The 24,482-nt window shown below is 46.8% G+C and overlaps 1 protein-coding gene across 1 annotated transcript in view; it reads left to right on the top strand.

Annotated features, from left to right (window-relative positions):
• The window catches only part of LOC132914166 (cytoplasmic polyadenylation element-binding protein 2), a 59,441-nt gene that overhangs the window by 26,533 nt on the left and 8,426 nt on the right, over nucleotides 1–24,482 (top strand). Inside the window, exons 4-8 of the mRNA XM_060973026.1 lie at nucleotides 12,436–12,486; nucleotides 23,048–23,350; nucleotides 23,477–23,589; nucleotides 23,828–24,220; nucleotides 24,303–24,413. Coding sequence (XP_060829009.1) covers nucleotides 12,436–12,486; nucleotides 23,048–23,350; nucleotides 23,477–23,589; nucleotides 23,828–24,220; nucleotides 24,303–24,413 — 971 coding nt within the window. The remainder of the gene's footprint in view (nucleotides 1–12,435; nucleotides 12,487–23,047; nucleotides 23,351–23,476; nucleotides 23,590–23,827; nucleotides 24,221–24,302; nucleotides 24,414–24,482) is intronic.

The following is a 24,482-nucleotide window of genomic DNA, read 5'->3' as shown; positions in this document are numbered from 1 at the left end:
GTGCACGTGGCAAAGAGGGATGTCCGTGTCACGCACGCTTCTGGTATCGTAATGAATCGTTTTGTGTCGTATCGTGTCGAAACGCTTGAACGGTCTCCATTGTGGATTTTCGCGAAAGGACGTCCTTTTAAAGTTTAAAAGATTCGTCCCTCAGGTACGTCAGGTGCCACGCACCTGTTTCACACTCGACCGCAGGAAACCACGTACGCACGCTATAATAGAAACCAATGGTATTGCACATTTTGCGAGATACGTTGATCGATATTACGCTTACTTGATACGATCGTTCGTCTTTCGTTCAAATTGCGCGATTCGATGTTCGCGCTAACGCGTGTTACAATTGTACCGTTGTATTCTATCTTCGAGATTTTGCTCTTGAATCGTTGCGCGTAAGACAGGTATTCGTGAAATCGTACAGGTACAATATCGATTCGTAGCGCGAGTCGCGATTTTTAGCTCACCCTCTGTTTCGCTCGCCGATAGAGTGCCTTGACCTGGCCTGACCCGCGCAATTTCACATTCTACCCCTCGGGAAAACCTCTCCTTACTTGTACTTTGTGCTGGAATGCATTTTGATCCAGGTAGCTTACTCCTTCGCGCCTTCTTTCGCCTCTTTTCTTTGGTAACGCCGATACTTTTCGTCTCCTTTTCTCTCTACCATTTTTTATTCACGCCGTAATTATTCCACCATTTTACGCCATCGTCGCGCTATCGTTCAAACGTTCAAGCACAAGAAAGGAGGAAAGATCCAGATCGAGCTACCATCGTCGAAGAAGCGTATCGTTTATCGTAAACGAGTAGATATACGGAGAGGCGATAGAAAAATTCCTCGCTCTTTACGTCGAAAGATTACGTCGAGACAAACGAATATAATCGTTCCTTTTCTCTTTGATGTTTTCCGTTCTACGAGAACGCGCAGGAAATCACGGAGATTTTCGAAAAAAGTTGGATCGGTTCGCGTTTCTCTGTATTATTCCGCGTGTAAGCGTATCGCGATATTCAAAATCCGGAGAATTATTCTGGCGGATGTTCCATAGGTCAAAGCGAACGCGTTAGATTCCAAACGTTCAAAGGTCTGGTAACAGTAGGGTAGCCGATTCGATGAGAAATATGCACAACGAAGGGGATTGTACCGACCTTAACTGAAACATTCGCTGTTCTAGCTGTATATGTAATATCTGGCTAACGTAAATAGACGATCCCTTGCCCATCGAACGTTAGACCCGATATCTACATATTACTGCACGAGCTATCGTTACACGAATGTTTGACGATTCGTAGTTGGTTCTTTCGCGTTGAACAAAATGCCCCTTTCTCCTTTACGCTGTTTCTCAACCACTTGTCCCTTGTCGCAACAGCCTCGACCGACTTTCGAAAACGAGACGGACATCGTGACCGTTGCTTGCAACGTTTTGGCTAGTTACGATCGGGTCGAATCCATTGTCGAACGTCGCGAACACGAACCTGTGGAAAACGAGCCGTTGTTCGTTGACGAACTTTGTTTCGTCGATGGTTAACCGATCGGATCAAAAATAAATCGTAGCAGACCGAATTTTTGCCAGATGGGATGTTTCGATCGCGCTCGTTCGCGTCTACCGACGAATCCAGTTACGTCACCGAGCTTTTTCCCCCTGTTTGTTCGCACGTGTGTTTTCCTCGACTCGAAGCTTACGATCAGAGACGCATCCGTTTCCAGAAACTTACATAGTACACGTATATTTACCTCTGACGTTGCTGTATCGTCGAGTGTATTTCGCATTTCCGTTATCTCGTATTCCTTTGGTTCGCTCGGCGATTACGGCGTTACGTAAGTAACAATGAATAATTATATAACTCGTACGTTTTAGTGCACGTGTCGTGCATAGGCAAAAAGAATGGTAGCGTTCGAAGACTCGGACGTTTCATCGATTACCTGTATTCCGATTATCGATGGTGTGACAATGATTTTACGTAATTTTACTACTATTACTACTACTACTACTACTACTAATAATAATAATGATATAAGAAAACGAAAAACAATTATAAATAATACAACCGGAGCGCGATATTACAGAAATGATAGGATAATTTATAATCTTGCGACAAACGCTTAGGTCGTCTAGGATTGTTCGTTTCGCGAGCAAACTATGGATCGTAGTAAACCATGCCATTATACGAACTCTTGTTTCCGCCGCTACCAACGGCAGCGACTCGTTCTGCAAGAAAGTTGGTCGTGTCATCGCGTTTCCATTGATGCGCGAACAAGCGAAATGTTTCGGTGAATTCGTGATCAGCTGGATGTATGCACCTTGCATTACCGTTGACCTCTTTTTGCGTAAACCGTAACTTGGAAATGTACGGATCTACGACCTACATCCTAACAACTTGCCTGTACGCTTTGGAAAGAAAGAAACGTGTAGTTTAATACGCAAAACGTATATATCTAGGGTTTTGCGAGCAGGATATTCGATGTTATCGCGAAACCCCGATAAGATATCGATTTCCTTCTTTAGCAATAACGCCAACGTTTCTGTTTCAACATCTTGATAATAAGGCCGCGCGATTCAGCGAACCGATCGTGTAATCAAAGCGTTTTACTCGACCAAGTTTTCCATAATTTCTCTGCCGTTTCCTTTCGTATCGTATAGCTTTCTTGCAATTCGTTACGATCGCATCGTACGAAACGTGCACGAAATACGTGTACGATATTTGCAACAGTAAATTACATTTTGGATTGGCACGCAGAGCGGCGTTCTGCTAACGCGATTTCCAACCTTTCTCCCCCGCATTTTACGTGCGAGTTTTTGGAGCAAAACGAACAGATCTATGCCACATACACGACCGCTGACGTTACACCAGCCTCGTGTAAATATTAACCACATATTAGCACACGATATTTACTTATCGATTTACGCGATTCCCTGCTTATTTATTATCTCTATATTTTCGCTTTTCAAGTATTTCAAACCTCTGACAAATACAAGTGGCAAATTCTAATCACCACGAATTATATAGCAGTCGAATTAACATATATGTATGCATAACATTGTTTGTCGTTAGAGTAGCTGTAACGTTTTTACAGATCTTAACAGTTCCCTTGCTCGCGCTATTTATTATCACGAAGGTCGTTATAATTCGGCGTAGCCGGGCCAATTACGGTTGAATCGTTTTATCGCATAATTTGGCCGATCAATGTCAACCCGTGCGATTAATTGGATTTAATTTATACGAGTAAAAGCGCGCTACTTTTCCACGAATTGTGATATATTTCGCGTGTGCGAGTGGCATCGATCGGGCCGGCGAAAACGAAAAAATATGGAGAAGGAAGTACAAATATACGTGGAACGTGGAACAGAAGCGCGAGGCAAAGGTGAAGAGAATTCGTCTGGATGGAAATTTCCATGCGTCGAGTTCGCCGCTAGTCGACTGGTAGTTTCGCCGTTAGCGTCGATAGCGTCGACTCGTACGTTCTATGCGTTATCGAGCGATTTTTCTTCGATGGTATATTCACTCGCCGATAGAAAAAGAAAAAACGAAATCAGTTAAAAGGCAAGATAACGACAAGACCGAGAGAAAGAGGGGAAAAAGTTATCGGGGGTGAATCGTAAGCGAAGCAGGTACGGGCTACGCATGTCAACTGGAGGGCATTCAACTATCGATCGCATAGTTTCAGCCACCCTCCTGTAAGCCGGATCCGACCTTTTCTCCCGACCATCTCTCTCTCTCTCTCTTTATCTCTCTCTCTCTCCCTCTTTCTCCTTTTCTCCCCTTCTCGCGCTGCTCACTTTTTCCTCTTTTCACGCTCTCCTAATACTCCGCTACTTTTTCCACGCAAGAAAATAGAAATTTGGAGAAACCTGTCGGTAGAACGTGCCTCTCTCGACGATTCTCGTCCGTCGCGTTCCAGTTGACATTTCTACGAACTTCTCGGAAAGCAAATCGTTCGACTCCTCGCTTTCAAAAAGTTGCCAATTTCATAATCTGGCTACTCGGTATCCTATCGGTATCTTGGGAAAACAACGTATCTATCTCGACGAATTTACTTATCGCGAATAGTGGCAAATTCCAAGATAGATTCCAAAGAGTGGCAACTTTCGTGGTCGCTTTTTTTCTCCGCATTTCAATTTACAAGCTCGTTCCGCGTACCTTCTGCCAAACTATATATACGACTCGTACGGGAAATCCCAGGCTGGAACGTATGGTTGACCGATCACAGGCGAAGCCGAGTTTTCACGCGTTTAAAATTGAGAGCTGCCCGATCTTGCCGATAGAGTAGGCGATGGCACGCGTTGCTTTTCGCATAGAACAACCTGTCAAACAGCGTTGTTAATAAACAACGCTGGCGTAAACGAATCGCAGAGCGGCGGAAGTAGGAGAAAGCCGAGTCAAACGCACGGACACCCGGACGGAATCGCCGCTGGAGAGAGAGAGGGTCGTGGAAACCCTTATATGCGGGCCAGCTGATCGGCCGACTCGACGCACGTGCACGCGACGCGTACATGTCTGTATGCGTACTACGTCCTGGGGAGTAGCACGACCGGGGAACAGCGTATACGGCAGCCAAGTGCGTTTCGTTAACGACGCACGAGTAGTACCGGGCCATTTAAATTTAGCCTGGCTCCTCTCTTTCGCCCACCCCACCTCGTTCCAATCTTTCCCCAAGCCTCGTCCCCTCCGTTCGGTCCCCGAAATTACCCGCATCCCTCCGCTCTACGGTTTTTCGACGGTTGTGGACCCTATTACCGAATTACCATTGTTTCCCACCATTTTTTAACGCCTCTTCTTGCCGACCACGAACGTTCTTAGAATTCGAATTTTATAGACGCGCACGCGGATCGTACGTACGTCTTCTGATCGTCTGATCGTCGTGGAAATTCGAATTTCCAGCGTCGAGCGGTAGATAGAGGCGCGTACTAGTCGAGCATGGCCTAGCGGTTCAGCGGTTTGCTCGCGAGGACCGGAATAGAATCGTAACGGAGCGGATGCACGGGGCGCTTGCATTCCGTAGATAGCAAGTCTTTTTCTATTTCGAACGATGCCTAGCGTTTCCGAGGCGTTAACCGTTCGACGCGAACCAGATTTCGTCCAAATTTAGGATGCGAAACCGGCTCGACGAAAAAAGAAAATCCGTCCACGTTTTTACCGTTAATCGGATGTTTCTTCCATCTAAAAGAACATCAAATCGATTTCTCTGACAAGAGAAACCAAAGATGCTTCGGTAAATGTCTCGCTCGTGCGGATTTTTTCGTCGCTGCTTTCTCATCCACTACTTTTGCTTTCGCTGCACGACCGATTAACGAAACGGACCTGGGTAGGCAGCAACTCGACGAAAGTGGAAGGGATTCACCGTGGCCGGTTAACAAGGCGATAGGTAGCACCGCGCGTATGCAACGCGTTCAAATATTTTCGCGAAGCATCGCGCGTCATCGTCTTGCGACCAACGAATATTTTCGCTCGAAGCGGCTCGTGTAACTCGCGTACCGATGAAATCAAGGAATTCCTAAAGAACAGAATTCGTCCGAAGCTGGCGCGCTTGGTCTCTGGAAAGCTCGCACAAAAACGGAGCAGCGTGTGACTCGAAAGAAGAAAGCAACGTAACTCGGTAATATTTATAACTACGGAAGAAGGAGCCGAGGAGCGACGAGGATAAAGCGAGAGAGATAACGAGGCTGTATATTTCTGCGGTATTTGAGATGCAGGGTCGAGGATTATGTAAAGTGCACGGCGATTGTTCGCGCAAAACGCGTTCAACGACGCGTATAACGTCGCGATAAACGTTTACGTAAATATCGAATTTACGTCGAATTCGCTTGTAATCTTAAATGCTCGGCTGGATCGTTTCGCGTTCTACTTCTTCTGCCATTATCAATTAGTTATCTTTTCGCACCGTCTTCTCGTCCGTTCTCCTCCGTTTTGTTCCATGTTCGAAGCCAGCTATATGCGCTTCGGTCGTCAACGCCGATGACGATAATATCGCGGTCGTAGAACGAAGAATCGCGCGATTCCGTTCGAACGCAAATTCGTGCAGAGAAAGAGAAAGAGTTTTACACGAGATAGAGTTTCACGTGCACGTGCGTTCGTTACATACGCGCGAATCCGATCGACGCTACTTGAGAAAACTAGGTAGCTGGGTGTTGCGTCTACCGCCTTGTACGTAATGGCGCGAGATATTTGAATTTCGTCTAACTCCGTTCCACGTCCACCTTGTTCCGCGTCCGTTTCGAAGTCGCTCGCATCGCGCAGAACGCGTATCATGCATTGTCCGCGTGTAACCGAGCTAAATAGGTTAATATGCACATCCGTATCGTGGCTCGCGTTATGTCACCGATGCCACTCTAATTGAACAGGCCGTGCTCTAACCGGTGTCTCGAGATCGTTCTAAAACCACCGTCTTCGCTGTCATCTCGCAGCTTCGACGTACGAACGCGATTCTCGCGACCAACGCACAGAGCGCAGGAATAAAAATGTGGCGACTATGCTCGCGTTTCGGCCACAGTCTGGAGCAACGACGCGGCAGAACGAGAGATCTCTTTTTTAAATCGTTGGTACGATTCGAGGCCAGAGCAGCGTGCCACGAATAAAATCGTTATCTAACACTTTCACCAAGTAGACGTCGTGACAGGAACGATTCGAGATCGTGTTGCGAGACGCGTCAAAGTAGAATTCCAACTCGAACCGATTCCAACCGACTCGACGATGCACCATTAACGTACGAACGCTTTTCGTATCTCGCAGCAACTAGTATCGCGAGAAGCCGAGTAGGTGGGGATACAAGTAAATAAGGTACGTAATGCGTGGTCGACCTTCGTCGAGCGTACCACTCCGATCGAATCATCGAGCAACGCGTTCGCGATAGTAAAACGATCGTTGCTGCGTTACTCTCGCGCTTGCCGGAGACGCAGAGTTGCGTTTGTACCAGGAAACGACGATAGCCACGATAACGTGTCAATTCGTCGATCGTATTCGTAGGAAAATCGGTAAATAGGACTTTAATCCCTTAGGTGTTTCTAGATTTTCGTAAATCGTTTCCCGTAAACGGAAAGAAAGGATCAAGGTTTGTACGTTGTCCTTCGTTTCGTCGTCCGTCCACGACAGCCGTACGCAAATTGTTAATTTTTCGAGGAATCTTAATTCACGAATGTTCCTGCCTGGATTTCGTCGAGGCAGAAGCGAGCGTTCATTTTCCGATATCCTGGTTTTTAATGAACACGACGCACGTAACGCGAGAAGCGATCGAGCGGTCGCGTAAATTCACCGATGGAACCGATCGATGGTCGATTTCGATTCCATCCGAAAACCAAAGTTCGTTTGCCCGTGGTTTACGTAACGTAGCATCGATTTCATCGCGCGTTTCAGAAAGCCTCGAACAATCGATTCTTCGCATAGCGTCGTTCCGTGTCGCAATACGTTGCGTGTTATGGCTGCGACGAGCGCGAACGGGAAACGGACGTAGGAAGAGAGTAGTCGGTCGTGGAGTCGCCGTTACGCGGCGTAATTCTAATCTTTTCTCAAATACGACGTTGAAAAACGCACGCGAATAACGTGCTGACAACGATAAGCAATAACAACGAATCAGTAAGTGGTTATCTTTCGGACTTGCGACGCGATTCTTCGAATCCGACGACCGCAGAGAAACAGAAAACGCAGTTAACAGGCAACGAGTTTGAAAGCGTGTGAGTGACTTCCTTTAAAAAGAAAACTGTGACGCATTTCTTGGCTACAACTGCCGAAGCTGATAAGACGTTAGAATAAACGTTAATTTACACCGGCCGGAAGGAATTCGACGCGATAACTTTTTCTCCGAGTTCTGCGCTGATTTATCGTTGGATCCGAGACGGAACCTGCGCATTCTTCGACTTGTTTTATCATCGATCGCTTGCTGCGATTATCGGAAACCTTCGGAGGATAAATCTTGACGGGAATATACGCTTTACGTAATTATCCGCATCGGATAAACGTGTAAATACTCGACGATGTTTTATAGAAATATGACAGAAATAGATAGGCAAACGTCCAACGTTCGCGCGATCCTGGTTTCAGCGAAACGGATGAGCCAAAGGAAACGCGAAAGGTCGATGCACGTTTAAACTTTTGCTTCCCTGACACGGTACGGATATACCGCTATTCGGTTCAAGTTGCAAGACAGCCGCTAGCTCGAACGTTCTACTCTATAGTAGTACGTCGTAGTACAAAGTCGCCTTGAAAGTTCCCGCCATTTTGAGCCGCTTGCAACTCCATGTTTTTCCTCTTCTCTCGGCCAGCAACCGTCGTTTTTTAATGGTAATACGATATAGGACAGAATTTATCGCAGCATATCGCGCAGTTTATCGTACGTATGTAAAAATTTAACGCAATACGAACGCGCTTCGGTTTTTTCGAGCATTCCTTGACTATACGATCATCCGTACGATCGTCAAGGATCACCGTGTATAATCCCTAGAAGCGAGCTTATTCCAAGGTCACAGGTGTCGTTAAGCGCCAAGGTCATGATCAGAAAGGAACGTGGTCGAGATCCTGCGTTAGACACCTAACGTTAGGAAAAGTCGGAGAACAAGCTCTAACGTTTGTAAAATTTATCCGCGTTTCCAACGACCAACCGTACGTTCGTATCTGATCGGTAAAGATACATTCAACGCGATGTTTGTTATTTAGGACGAGCGGAGAAATACGTTTCTGCGACGCCACGTTCTTTCGAAGCGAATACGCGGTTAGACTTTGAAGATTCGAAGCGAATAAACGACGCGATTCCGCGTTTTGATTTACTTATTTAGCGCTGGAGGAAGTCGGTACCGCGTAGAGGAAGCGGTATACTGAAATTGATAAGACCGTCGATCAACGATTCATTTAATTTGCCATTAAAAGGAAATCCAATCGGCGAATTCAAACGCGAGACGAAACAAGCTCGGCTCGGGCTCGAACTAGACGTAGAACGTACTTACGCTGGTTACTTGGTTCCGGTTAAGTTGGTAACTGGCAGAAATATCTGGTATGGAAAGCGAATCGTTATATACCATCGTGCCACGGAGTCTCGTTTCGCGTTTGATTTCGCGCGGGTGACCAAACTCCGGCGTTGCGCAGCGCGACGTAGCGCGCCGCCCGGAACCGGTTTCTTCTACGAGCTAACGTCCGGTTGTCCGGTTGCATTAAACTACCGCGATTTTGAATCGGTCGTAAAAGAGAAAAAAGTGAATACCGTATATCGTCGACTTTTGAAAATTGTAGAAACTTTGTCCAGTTACGTATAGGTATATATATTTGTCGCCTGACGCACACCTTGACGGGAAGCTTGGAAGGGATCGCGAAGATTTTCAGCCGGGGACCGCGAAGGAGAAAGCGTCGAGAAATTTGATCGGATCGACGTGTCGCAAGACCAAGTCGTTTGGCAAAAAATCAAGCCGTCGTGGTTTTGTGACGCGCCTTTTCGCGGGATGGAAAGGCGAGCCGTTCGCTCGAAACGCCACTATTGTGTTTTAGAACTCGTGTACGTACGTCGGTAAGAAACCGAGAGATTCGCGAGCGAAATTTTCTTTCTTCGCTTACGACCTCCGATAAATTCCAATTTGACTTTGCGTGAATATAAAGGCGTTTTTCTTTTTTTTTTTTTTTTTTTTCTATATAAGTTTTTAGGCCGCATCAACCGCAGCTGTGTGGTTATCAGCGGCGACAGTGTAGCCAGAGGGAAAGAGAGATCCGTTGCTTAGATTTTGCTAAATAACGATACGTCTTTCATAAAGGAGAAAACGCTTGAAACTTGATTTTTATCGCACAGGTTTTCGCTTAAAGTTCCTTTGATCCGGTATTTGATGCGAGAGTAATCGTAAAAGAAGACTTTACGGGCAGATGTTTTCGAATATTTTGCTTGTTACGCTCCGAAGGACGGCTGACTGGAGCAGGTTAATTTATGTAGCGTGCGATCGAAAGTTGGTTAATCCGTGAAGTAACTTTGACGGGGCTTGTTGAAAGGCACGTACGTATACGCGTACACGTGTACGAGCCACGTCGGGGAAGCCGGAAACCTCGAGAATGGAAAAGGTGGCGTCGATCGCTTTGTCCCTTAAGAGGCTCGAATTTCCTTACGCTTGTCGTTAGATCTCTTAACAATTTTTGCGATACGAGTACTTAGACGATATTTGCGCGACTCGATCGTTGGGTTACGGAACGAAGATCGGATACCGGAGGAAAGCGAAGAAAAGAGAAAGAGCTTTGTGCGAGAGCGGGACAACGGTGTAGAAACGAGGAGATTATTGCCGCGCCGACTGTGGCAACAGGGAAGTGTCGCTCGCGCAACGAGCGTCCCGAATATACTTGTAGTGGATATTTTCGATTCGAGCCGATTGCACAACTCTCTCGGCTCGACAAGCACGCGCGTCCTCCTCTGCGTACAGCGGTTATTCGACGGCGTCGTGCATATACGTACAAGTGCGTACTTCGACTTGCTTCTGCGTCGTAATTAACGTTTCTGCCTTTTAGTCGACGACTTTCGAATTACGATCGAGCCGACTAGGAGTTGCGACTCGTTTAATTAACCTTGAATCGGAAAATCCGGTAGGCGTGGAGTTGCCGCGTAAATACGCCAACACCAATCGCATCGAGCAAGTCTATGATCCTTAAAGGAAACTAGATCTCGATCGGTAAGGACGAAAACTGTCGACAAAATTCCCCACACGTTGGTCGACTCGCAAACTCTTGTTCGGTTTGCGCGAGGTCGAAGGAAACGCTGGAACGCGCGCGCAATCTCCAAGCGACCGGGAAGAATTAGGCAACGCGGTCGATTTTTATCTTATTTGTCGTCCAAGTACGTCGCAGCGGCGCAAAGTCAAAGTCTGCGGTTGCTATTATTACCTTCTCGTCGAACACCCATGTTTTACCAGCGTAGCACGTTTCAAGCTTCTTCTTCTTCTTCTTGTTCCTCGCTTGCTAGCGCGTTACGGCTGCGAAAGAATTACGTAACAACGTCCACTAGACGGAACGAGACGTTCGATCGTCGGGAGGGCGGAACGAGTGTCGAGTAGACGATAGGTCGCAAAGCGGCTCTATCTCGCGAGCTTCGCTCTCGCGCTCCAGATCCATCTTCCCTCGTCACACGTCCAAATCGATGGAAACACTCGCCAAGAAGATCGGAAGTCGCGCGTGTAGTTTACGCGACACCCTCTCTCTCTCGATTTCACGGCAGAAACGTTGGAAGCTTCGAATTATCGAAAGATCGATCGCGCGAAAGAACCTTCGATTTCACCTTATCATCGATGATATTATCGATGACAAAGTTCGATTTCGTAATTAAAATTAGCTGGCTGTTGCATGCACAACCTTGGTTATTATCATTTATATTATATACGATTGGTATAAAGTACGCGAAAGACGTCAACGCGGTAAAAAATAGTAGAAACAAAAAGCAAGAAAGGACGCGTAAGAAAGACACGAAAAGTTAACGAGAAAGATAAATGACACGCGTTTTACAAGATTTTCCGAATGCGAATCCTAGCTACTAATAGCGTCGTGTTAACGGCGCGGCATCGATCTCTAGAACCCTATATCGAAGCGCGTAATATAACAGAATATACGACTGCCGCGTAAAAGTAGTCGAATATAGCGAGACGTTAGCGAAGATTCCTTGGACGAAGACAAGAACAGCATCGACTCAGCGAAGTACGCGCGTGTCGATGTTATCTTCGGTCGAGGAGTCTGCAAAGCCGCAAAACCTCGCACAGAGGGCTTAACCGTAGATTCGAGTTGCCGGCGTTTTCTCGTTCGACTTATTTCGTTTGCGGTTAACGGTTAGCAGCGTCGCGTTCTCGATAAGCCAGGTAACGCGGCGGACTTTTTCGAAACGGTGAAACCGCGTTTGATCCACGTGTCCGGCAACGGGCTTTCGTGTCGCTACTTACGACACTGTGCAACGCGATCTCCGAGAACCGCACGCGAGCGGTTCGTTTTCTTTTTCTTTGCCTTTATATCCTTGCGATACAATATCCCGGCTCGTAACTTCACGCGCGCGTCTAGCGTTACCGCGCGTGGATGCACGTCCAATACGCTCACACGTCCAAGATATGGCTGATCGAGAGACGCTTGCAAAAGGCAAAAGTGGTTCTCTAGAATCGAACGAATCGCAAGGTTTCTTTCTTCTGTTGGACCAAATCTTACCATTCTCGCAAGCTATATCGATCAACTTTGCTTCTTGTCAATCTCGATCCACCGTTTTCGTATTTGTCGCACTTGGTTCGCTCGATATAATGATCGTAGCATAAACGCGATACAGTTTTTTAACAGACGGGAAGATACTTTTCAATTTATGCAGTTGATCGATGTGGCTTCGCTTCGTTCGGCAATTTGATTAAACCGAGGAAAATCGACTGAAAATCAGCTTGCCTTTTATCGTGGAATATATCTATCGAAGCTACCGATTTCATGGAAATGCAAGTTTAATCGAACCCACGGAACTTTTCTTTGTTTCAGGATACATAAGTTGCAATGCCAGCACGCTGCAATCGCTCGCGCAACTGCACGGTGAGTGAAAACTGCCAGTTCGTTCCTTTTTCTTTCCTCTTGTCTTGGTTCTTTTGTTCTTTTCCTCTTTTCGCCGTTTCTCCAACGTTTCGCTGATACTTGCGGCGTGCCACGTCTCGCTACGCTACGCCACAGGAAGATTCCTCGAGAGAGACCAGAGCCCGTGGTACGCTCAATTAAAATTTACGCTTGCGCAACGCCTTTGCAACAGGCTTGTACACTTTTCTGACGGCAATCAAGGAAACGAAGCCCTCCTCCGCGACGCTCGTTTCCTCCTTCTTCGTTGCAATCGCTGGAAAAGGACTGGCTTCGAGCCTGTACTTTAGTCCGTTGGCCTCCTCTTCCAGGGATATTCGTAGTTTAACGTTCCGCTTCTTCTTCCCTTCGCTCCTTTACCTCCATTACTTCCATTACCTCCACCGTTGTCCTTTAATCGCCAATTTTCCTTCCTTTCGATATCCTTCGAAGGGAAAAACACGCGGACTGGCAGCGTCCGATAAAAAAAAAAAAAAAAATCGATTCTCTGCGATCTTTCGATCGAGAAGAGCAGAAAACGACTATGGAGAAAACTGGTATTTAGAGGTAGGGTTTCCTGCAAGTTCAGCCGCAGAGATTTCCCGTGTATTCCCATGGAACAGGTACGGACGTACCGACGCGTATAGAAAATCCTATCTTAACCGAGGAAGAGAGTCGTGCTCTGATTCGCGCGTCATCGAAAAGCGAAGAATTTTCTACTACGTAGCGTCGTATGGTTTGCCAGCGGACAAGCACGAACTAAAATTACACGAACATGCACGGAATCGGGCGCGTGACAGACATGCACCGAGTCCCCCGCTGATGCGACGATTTTCTACGTGAAACTTCAAAGCGTGAAGCGCACGCGAAACGCACAAGCGAGAACCTATTTAGAGCATAGCGTTGTACACGCGTGCCGATAAAAATCGATCGCCTGATCGCCATGAAAAAGCTAAAAAGAAAAGTGGATGAGAACTCTGCCGAGAACCGTTCCGCTGTTGTTATCGCAGCAGCTAACGAACGTATTTTCGCTGATCTTTACGGAGGAAAACCGATAAATATACAAGGCAGGATCGGAAGGTCAAGGCAACCGATTGTACGTTCGACGAATACGGCTACTGCACGAGTCATAGCTACCGAAACGTTATGTAAAAGTAGATGGATCAATTATTCGGATAATCCAGAGCACGGAGTTTGCGCATGCCTGAACAGAACGGTCTAAAACTTTTCCGCAACTTGTTACAGGCGGCCAACGAATTGGAGTTTTGCTGGCGAAATGACCTTTTCCCCGAACGAGGATCGCGATTTAAATGTAAAACTTTCATCGCGTCAAGGTCATAGATATTTCATCCACGCGTCTAATAAAGTCGACCAACCGCGAGAAAAACGATTTCAACGAGGCTCGATCGCTGCGTATTTTTTCTAGTCTCCTTGCTCGCATAATGAAACGGAACGAGTCGGTCGCTCGTTACTCGACAACTCTACCGTACAAACCGGAAAAATTCATTTCCCGTGTACGCTCGACCTTTGTGTGCTACAACCTGTCCGATTTCTCGCTAGGAAACGTTCTGTTTCACTTTGTCCGAATATTTCCTTTCGCCTCGCAACGCTCCTCCCGCGTTTCTCTGTTTCTTTACTCGAGGTAAAAGAGGGCTACGCGAGACGGAATCGAGATAAAAATTAGCACGTCGATACTCGATATTTTCACCAGCGGAACGCTAGTCGACGCGATAAAACGCATCGAAGCCAAGGCGTAAGATTTTCCTTGTCCCACATTCCTAGCATCCTTGGCAAAGTTTCGCGTCGTTGACGTTCTTCGTTTGCAGGGTAAACCCGCTCCATACGGCTTCTCTCCGATAAACTAAGCGCAAACTTTTCTTTCGTCTTTCATTTCTATACGGAACGTAGCATTCGCACAGCCCACGTATCTCCATTACCGCGCATGAGTATCTCGACAGTTCCGAACAATAACAAATGGACAAAACTCGCTTCAAATACGACTCTCCGATCTGATTTTCTCTAGTCTCCAGTCTTGTCTCGGACAACCGTACGTGATTAAGTCGATATCGATAATATCGCTTGTGCGCGCTAACGTACAAAAGTATACAATGGTATTATGTATCTAAGGTACGCTTTCGATAAAAAAATCTGTGTCCTCGGAGGACAATATCGTTCGGATATTCTAAAGGTAATCGAGACTGTTACGGATCCAACAGGATTACAGATGTTATTCGCCAGCATTCGTTGAATTATTCTCGCTAATGGCCAACCGCAGTTGCTCTTGAGATCGCGTATGGTTTGTCGAACGACGGAAAAAGCAATTTCTTGGTCGATTAAAAGCAACGATTATCACAAGGAAGTTTATCGCGGAGCGACGCAATTAGGGGTAATTACCGGGGAGTTGTATTCGCGTCGCGCGAATCACGCGACACCAATCACGCGAGCTACTTTTACCGCAGGAGAATAGGGACGCAACGTGTAACGCGATCGTGCGCCATTGCAAGAACTGGCGCACGTGCGCCGTCTTCATCATCCTACGATCCTTTTTGGCGTACTTGTCGTTCGAATCGGTGCGGAATGATTCGCGAGGCCGTTCTTTTGCGACCGTAACGCGCCGCTGGCAAACTCCATCCGAAAGAGAATCGACTAACGGAGGTCTCCTTGATGCACGACACCGTCCGAACAGCCAACTTGTTCGAAACGGTCGTCTCGCTCGCTACTGACGTTACTCGCGGTAGCTACGTCTGCCGAGAAGTCGATAATTTTCTCGTAAAGGCGCGTCCTCCTGGGTGTTCGTGAATAGCTTGTCTGTCCGCATACTGTTCGCCAACATATGGTTACATATTCGTAGAATACGGTTGTCCGAGGCGTTGCCGCGAGTATTTCGAGCACGCGATAAGATACTTTTCAGGTATCGAAAGGTCGCGTTTTGAAAAAAAAAAACTGTGCTTTCGAAAACTCGCGAGTCTTTCTACGAGCGACGATCGTAGTTGTGACATACTTTCGTTTTTTGGTAAATAGCCGTCCGCAGTTGGTCGAGGTTTTCGCTATCCTTCGCAAGCGCGTCGCGAAGATGGATCGCTTTATTTTATAGAGTTTGAACCCTTCGATCGGAGTTTAAGCGTGTCGCGAAACACAGTGCAACAAGGAGACGGAGAAGAGAGAGAAGAACAGAGAGAGACCGGGGAGACCTGTTTTCAAGACCTGCCTTAACGCGTTGTAAGACGCGTCTCGTATCAAGAGCACTTTCGCGTTCGACGTTGAGAGACAACGGGTGATCAAGAACGAAAACAAGCTTTAAATATACATCGTTACGATAAAACAAGATGTGGAAATTCAGCTCTGGAAATTCGTAAAATTTTATCGCCCTGTCGTAACATCGATTCCGCCATCCTGCGCTCTTACGAATTAACCGTACAACTCGAAGCACGGAACAAAGTCGTTTTCAACGACAGTGGAAAAAGACGCGACAACTGCGTTTCCTGATCTTTTAGCTTTCCTCTTTGTTTGCAAGTCGAATTCTTCGCGTTGCCTCCTGCAAACGTGGCGAGACGTTCCGCAGCCTCGCTTGCACAAGACTTTGGAAAGGTCAAGAGTGCAGCAGGCGTTCCACGCGTTCCCTTTCTTTGTTGGATTATACACGGTACGATTCGCAATATCGCATCGCGCCGAGTTTCGAACGTTCGATTACATCGCTTTTAAATCCGTATCGTCGTTAATGTCTTTGCTCTTCAACGTGCCTTTCAAGTATAGCTGATTAATTGAAAATTTCTCGCGCCCGTAAGCATCGCGCGTTTTACGACTCGACGACTCGTCGTCTCTCACGAAGCGATTTTCCAGCGTAAAAATACGAAGAAGAAGGACGACAGGCGTAGAAACGCGAAGAGAAACCGATATCAAAGTTGCAGATTTCTATTTCACCTACGGGATAGACCGATGATATGGAAAGAAGTTAACGCGAGATACACAAAAAGGAGGAGAATTGTATCTTCTCGTTTGTTGACGTCATAGAAGCAACGATACGCGTCGAAGCTTTTCAAGCGTTACCGATAAACACGAGCTCAGGTTCGTCGACGAATTCTGCACCGACGAACGTTACGTTTGTATTTTCCAGCGTCGAGAATATACTTTTGTTCGATCGTTAGCTAATACGCAGGGAAATACTCGCAACAGGGAAAGAGCAAAGACACTCGGACAAAATTTATGACGAATTGATTTCACCTTGCTACGCTCGATCTCAACCGAGAATCTATCGTTTTTCCATTGTGCTATTATTACGCTGTTATATCGTTGGTCGAATAAACTTGGCATCCGTGATATTTTCTATATATCTCTATGCCTTAACGTTTCCCCTAGGTGTACACGTAGCTAGACGAGGTTTCTATGTACCTCGAGCAATTTCACAGTCGGCGTGCTCACCCTCTCGCGCGTCTCTGTACTTCTCTCTTGGGATGGTTAGATCGCGGTCTATGGGGTTGACGAACGGCAACCAAGCGGTAGGAGGAAGAGGAGAAGTCGAAGGAGAGTGGGAGAGAGTGGCGGAGGGCGAAGAAGCGGCGAGGGCAGAGTGGCGTGGAGGCAGAGAGACGACAAGCCGTCGAGGTCGACGGAACGAGAATGCAAGAGGGCTGTCGTAAAGTTACTGGCTCTTGAGACGCGCGCTCGTTAATTCGCAGGATTTTCTAAGTCGTTAATAAGCCCATAATTGCAAATTTTTATAAGTTGCGCTGGCAAATGGAAACCTCGAAAATGGTTAGGAAGGGTGCGAGGGGGCAAGGGACGGGAGAAGGGAAAGGAAAGCAAGGGTTAGCGACATAGGTAAAGGTGGTGGGGAGCAGACGAAAAAAAGGGACGAAGAAAGGGAGACGCAGGGTAGGCTAGACAGCCGAGAGACCGCGAAAAGAGAAGTGCGAAAACGTGGCGCCCCTAGTAACGTTTTAATTGCTGCTTTCTCCCCGATTACCATTATCGCTGCACATCGCGCGTCCGTTGCGTTACACTCGCTCGCGTTCCCATTTCCTCCAACAGCTTCGATTCTTGTCCTTTCGCGAGACTAATCCATCGATCTCCTTCTTCCAGTAATTAATTCCCCATTTTCCTCCGATAACATCCGATAGACTACTCGCGTTCTATCGCTCCTTGTTTCACCGTTATCCGGAGGTTATCCGGATATCAAAATTACGATATAGAGTTTTGTAATCACGACACATAGGAAATTCATCGCGACGAAGAGTGTCAGAGGATTTCTCGATGGATTTTTGCAGACAATACGGACGAGTATGTATCTCTGGGCGATCCGTTTGAATCGACTTTGGCAGCCAGAGGAATAAAATCCTTGCGAGCTTATCTAAAATTAAATCCATTGCCCAAATAAGAAGGGGGAGTGTATCTCTGCTAGGAATTCGACTGTAACAGAACTCCGTAGTAGGGCAGGAAGAACGTGATGAGAGAAGAATGGCCAGGCATCGTTCATGAAACAACATTCGTTACGTTCTCTCAACAATGAACGATTATTACGGTAATCCCTCCTCTTCTCGTCTCTTCGACTTTTCCTCTTTCACTTCTCGAATCGAGTCGGCTGCCTCGCGTTTCCGTGTCTTCGGTCTCCTACGATGCTCCTCGTTTTTCCAATTTCACAGCGACGATCGCTACGTCTCGATACTTTTTCAAATAACTTCGAACGACCTATCGACGAGGATTCCAAGAAATTACGACAAAGGATATATTCCCGGACGAGCCGGCTGACGTTCCGAAATTTATGAAGCTCGTATCGAAATGGAAAATCATGCTGGCAGAGGAGAGTCGTTTATCACGCAAATGCGCTTAGAACACGCTGCCGTGCATTTGCATACGACTCGTAAAAAAATTCGTCACGTCGCGTGACCAACTGTCTATTTGTCAGCTCCCTCGTCGAAACGAGCAGGGTTTGGTTACCCAATAAACGATTGCGCGTCTGTTCTTTTCCACGCCTCCAAAAGTTAGACCCGGAAAAGCTGGTCGAACGTACGTTGCAACGATACGAGACCGTCTCTCCTTACCTGATGTCCGTTTGACAAAGCGTCGAGGTGGATCAAACGTGTTGGCGTATTTAATAATGCAACGAGTGCATGGATTTATAATAGCATTAAAATTAGTATAAGTACGAGAGATAGTATACGCCAGTTATAATCGTCTCTAGCTCGATACTGTTATGCCGATCGCATATCATCGGATAACGATTCAACTGTCCACGTTCGTACATTTATATCGACGAACGTTAGCACAAAAAAGTTAAAGTTATTATATAAGTCCGGTTGAGGATTACAGATAACGGCAATAACAATCTGTCCCGAGTTCGTTTGCCTCTAGACCTTGTAAACCAAAACAACGTTGGTATTCAAAGGCAGAATTATATGGGTGTCTCAGATTCGAATTTTCCGTTGTCTTTCTCTACGATCACGTGGTGTTACAGCGTTATTATAAACGCGACCGTTGCCACGGTAGAGCCAGTTGGGAATAGAATCGTCGTAACTTGTTACCGAAACCCCTTTATCGAACGTTTATATATTTATACAGAATTTATAGGAAAATCCGATCTCTTTCCGTACTTTTGTTCGTCACGCAGACTTGATTTATTCGCGGAAAGTGTCGTGAAAGCTTTATCAGCTGCAACGCATCATCGTGTCGCTCCGCTATTGGAGCGGTAGGTTAGTAACATTGCACGATAGCGCGATTCCTGCGTTTCTACTGTACGTGTTGCAGCTTACGTGCCAATGGGTGCGCGTCGTCGCGAGAAAAATAAAATGTAAACGAGAAAAAGAAGAAGAAGAAGAAGAAGAAGAAAAAGGAAAAGAAGAGCAGCAAGGAAGGAAAAGAGAAACGCTGGCTTACGATGGGTCGACGTCGAAAGATCTGGAAAGCACGAAACAAGCATAAGGGGAACTGTTTACCGACGATGGGGTGCGCTAGAGAGATGGTGGCTATAAAAGGTCATTCACCTCGGCTAGCTTTCGCTCACACCCGTTTCTTTTTCACCGCGTTCTCGAATGCGGGTCGTTTCGTTAGCGATACGACCGCCAAACGCAAACAAAACGATTCGGCTTTTAGTTACCGTGTCCGTCGCAAGTTTGGTCACGGTGTGGAAATGTCAACGAGTTGCGCCACTCGGCGATGACTCTCCTCATTCTGAAATACGCACGCCTGCGTTTGATTTATTTGATCAGGAATGTAGAACGAAGCTTGCACCTTGGTTACCTGCCAAAGCTAAGGTATCGGTGTAGCGTGTAAAGGGTGACGAATGGAAGGGAGAACGTCGGTGGAACGGGCACAGGGGGCAGCGCTACCTGTAATATTGATCCATAGAACCTCCTAGCGTCGACGGCGTGCGTTAGAGGGATGTTCCCCATTACTGTTGCTGTACAACCGAACGAAAACATCGCCCCTCGTTTCAATTTTGCTACACGTGCTACGAGCCTCGACGTTTTCGACATTCCCTCCCTCCCCCTCCTCTCTCTTACGACCATTCTTACGAACACGGAAAAATACGTTTCAATTATCTATTTCCGTAGCTAATTTTGAAACCAAGAGTGGCTTTCTCGCACGTGGTTCCTAACCAACGTGTTATTTTTCCTACGGACGACTCGTTCTCTTCTTTTTTCAGACAGTCGTTTAATTTCGCCATTTAATGTTCAGCCTGTCGCTTCATCGGGCGATCGGAATCGACCAATTACAATACATCGGAGCAAAGGATCGTTAACTCTTCGCTGTGATCGCGTACCTCGTTCTTTTCCGTTGATGCGCGTGTTTGCACGCCGCACGTGGAATATTTAATAAGACGCAGCGTGGGTAGCGAATACGAGCGATCCGTTAAATATGGCAGTGTTATCGCGTTTGAACGAATCGTCATAAATTATTCGCATCGTCGAGAACGTTTTCGCCGCGCTCGAGCATTCTCTTTGGACATGGAACGTCTGCTCTCTAGGAAAGCTCTTATTCTACGACCATCGACTAATCGAATAAATATAATTTCAGTCAAAGGCCGCGTCTTGCCGTGTTTTCCGAAACAATACGTGCCAGAGGGTGGAGCGCGAGGGTGAGGGCACGAGCATGGCATAGGCGCAGTCCCTGGTAATAAGGCTGCGATTATCCGCACAGATTATTCTACGGCGAACCGGTCGCCATCGTTCGCCTCCCTCGATCTCGAACCCTCGTGTCTCGTGTCTCGTGTTTCGTGTCTCGTGTCTCGTATCTCGTGTCTATACTTCATGCATATAGACGTATCGCGATCACACACGTGGATCAATTTATTTCCCTTCTCCGTGAGCTACTTGAAACACCTTGCGTCGTTCTTCTCTCTCGCCGTTCTCCTTTCTCATAATAAAATCTGTTTGTCGAATAAAACGTCCATGCGCCGACGTTTCACCGACGCGTGAAACATTTTTCCATTGAATTTTCAAGATCGCGACGTATCGCAATTCGCATCTATCTTTGCATCACACACTGTATCTTCTTAAAAATCTGACACTTTATTTTGATAAGAATCAACTTCCTATAAAGCGTACTTTATACGACGACTTTCTAGACTCGTATGATGTCGATCGATTCTATCGAAAGGCGATAGAAAAGAAATAGGAGAAAAATGCGCATGGAGCGGAAGAAGGAAACTTGGCTCTTTGCTTGGACAGAATCGACGTGTTTGTTCGCGGTTTAGCGATAAAAGCTGTTAAAAAAGAATAACCCTCGTGGCATATGCGTACGTAGGTACCTTTGGTTAGCGTATTTACGTATCACTGGGAAGAAGAATAGAAGGGGAAGGGACGTGGTCCCCTAACTCGCGTGACATCGTTCTACGATTTACAGGGCAGGCGAGCGTATCGCGCTCGTGTCCCGATCCCTCGAAAATGCGTCAAAAACGAAACGTTCTACCCTCCGCGATCAAACCTGCTGTCAGAGTCAACGGATGATTGACGAGGAATCGGGTAAAGCGGAGTTAGTAGAAAAAGGAGGACTCGCGACTTAAAATCTTCTAATCGATAGGTCGCGCGGCGTGCGCGTGTGCCAGTTACGCGATCTCGTGCTGGAAATGCGTCGATTAAACCTTTTACTTCCTTTTTTCGTTTCTACGAGTCGTTGAAAAATAATTGCATACGTTCATTCGTGTCCTGCATTAGTTGCATTAAGATCGGGAATTTTAACCTAATTTCGGTAATCAGGCAATCGATCTTTCGATATCGCTCGTCACAGTGCTAGTAGAAGATCCAAGATATTAAAATCTCATTCGTCTTAATAACTATGCCATTGACTTCTACAAAATTTCTTTCACGGATTCTCATCTCCGAACTTGGCTGACTTTACTTTCAAACTCGTCTCGTTCGATCGTAAAATCGCGTTAGAATCGGTAAATCCGCAAAAATATACTCAAATACACTCGTGTTCCCCCGCCTTTGATCTTCGTGTCTATATGTACGCTAAAGGATTCTTTAATCCGTTAATAAACAAACAAAATGTCAAGTTGCTGCGCGTAGGATATACCGCCGTGAGCCACGTTGATTAATAGGAGATCCTAAGAACCGGGTGCTGTTGGAGGCCCTTGCAGAGCTGGCTCGAGTAATCGATACTGCACCAAACCGGGAACGGGTAAAACCGAAGGGGTGGGCGAGGCAGCACGATGGACACCATGTGTCCTCTCTTATCCACCTACCGAGCAAAGAATCGTTCCGATTGTATTGGGAAGCCGATTGCTCGGACAAACGACGATCGACTTATTTTTCGAGCTATATGATCGCCTGGAAGCGGATAGTTTGGCGTGAAACTATCGATCTTGCCGGCAAATGAAAAAGAAAGATGAAGATCGAACAATAAGACTCGATTGTTCCGCTCGACTGCGCGTACGCTTTGTCCGTTTTCTGTTTTCTCTTTTCGCGACAGCAAGAAACAAGCGGTTACGTTTGCCCGACTATTTTGCATTCGTTATCGAAACGAGAATTCGCCGCTAGCAATGGCGACGTTCGTTAGAAGAGCGAGATTCCCGGTCAGAAGAAGATACAGTGAGTTTTTCTCGGATCGATCCGAAATTACGCGTGGCATCGGCCCCGATTTCTCCTAACCGTCTTGTTGCCATGTCTATGCGTAAGAATCGTCGCTATGCGATCAAGCTTAATGATATCCAGGTTATGACGATCGCAAATACTCCTCGACCCTTTATATTTCACGCAGTCTAACACGAATCCAAGAGCATCGATCTATTTTCGGAGCGAAAGCTTCTACGGATCAACGACTTGGATTCGTATTCGCGTTTTCTCGCGATGAAAAGTTCGACGAGAGCAGCGAACGAAACGAACGTTGGAGGAAGCTTGGCTCGATCGCGCGATCGCCGTGGTCGATATCAAACGGGAAAGAGAAGAGACGCGACATTTAAAAAGAAATAGTTTTCCTCTTTTTAATTTCTAAGTAGCGATTAATTTCTAATATAGTCGATTAGTTAAGAGTCGATTATTCTCGCCTTAAAAATAGTGGTGGAAAGAAAGGGAAATAACGAGGAATAAACGTAATGTGTCTATGGTTGCAGGCAAATCGCCGTTCTTTCCAAGTTTGGAGGATCAGAGCGGCACGCTGCTAGAAGATCCGAATGCAGCGAGTCAGCTTGATGGCGTCGGTGTTGGCGTCGGTGTCGGAGTCGGAGTTGGCGTTGGAGTCGGTGTCGGTGTCGGCGTCGGGGTTGGAGTCGGCGTCGGTGGCGGCATAACCGGCTCTCAGACCGCACCGCTTTCCTCCCCGAGTCGGAGCAGTCCTCACAGTCAAGGTAGCGAGACCGGAGAACGTTTCTCTAGGAAGGTGTTTGTCGGTGGTCTGCCACCGGACATCGACGAAGGTAAGCTTTTTGTTCCGTGATTCGCTTTTTCTATCTGTTCGACGTTCGTGTATATCTGTTGGCGAATCGTACGGTTTAACGGGTGGACGAACGTTTTTCTAACTGCTCGTTATCGTCTGGTTTCAGAGGAAATCAAAGCCAGTTTCCGTCGTTTCGGATCGTTGGTCGTCGACTGGCCCCACAAAGCGGAGAGCAAATCCTACTTTCCACCGAAGGGCTACGCTTTCTTGCTTTTCCAGGTAAGCGAGAAACTCTCGCTGTGTTATGCTCCGAGTAATAATAAACTCGCAGTTTGGCTACTACGAAAGATGCAATTCGATTTACTTAGTTCACGTACGTGATACTACGAAGCAACAAAATGATATCGAAGATCGACACGATCGTGTATCGATAGTTGAAAATTGTCAAGATCGTTAATTAGAATCTCGAATAACGAATAAAGAGACACGTTAATTAGAATGTTTTCCTTGACGACAGGACGAAGCGTCCGTACAACAATTGATCGACGCGTGCATTCAAGACGAGGAGAAATTGTATCTATGCGTGAGCTCGCCAACGACCAAAGACAAGCCGGTGCAAATTCGACCGTGGCGACTGAGCGACGCGGATTTCGTGCTGGACGCTTCGATGCCGCTGGATCCGCGAAAGACGGTGTTCGTCGGTGGTGTTCCACGGCCGTTGAAAGCCGTCGAGTTGGCGATGATCATGGATCGACTTTACGGAGGCGTGTGTTACGCCGGTATCGATACCGATCCCGAGCTCAAGTATCCGAAAGGAGCCGGCAGGGTCGCTTTCAGTAATCAACAGAGCTACATAGCTGCCATATCGGCGAGATTCGTTCAGTTACAACACGGCGACATAGACAAGAGAGTGAGTAGTCGCTGCGAGCGCCCTTTTCCCTGTATTCATTCCATTCCATCGTTCGCAACTATCACTCGTTTATTTTATTTAGGTCGAAGTCAAACCATACGTTCTGGACGATCAAATGTGCGACGAGTGTCAGGGACAACGTTGCGGTGGCAAATTCGCGCCGTTTTTCTGCGCAAACGTTACCTGCCTACAGGTAAATTCTTTCATCTCGTTATACGTTTTTCTTCTTTTTCGTTATTTTCCCTGCCGCGTATCACGAGTC

This window comes from Bombus pascuorum, chromosome 14 (genome assembly GCF_905332965.1).
Source record: "Bombus pascuorum chromosome 14, iyBomPasc1.1, whole genome shotgun sequence".
Lineage (NCBI taxonomy): Eukaryota > Metazoa > Arthropoda > Insecta > Hymenoptera > Apidae > Bombus > Bombus pascuorum.
The sequence above is the reverse complement of the archived record's forward strand: the minus strand, read 5'-3'. Positions and strand labels throughout refer to the sequence as shown.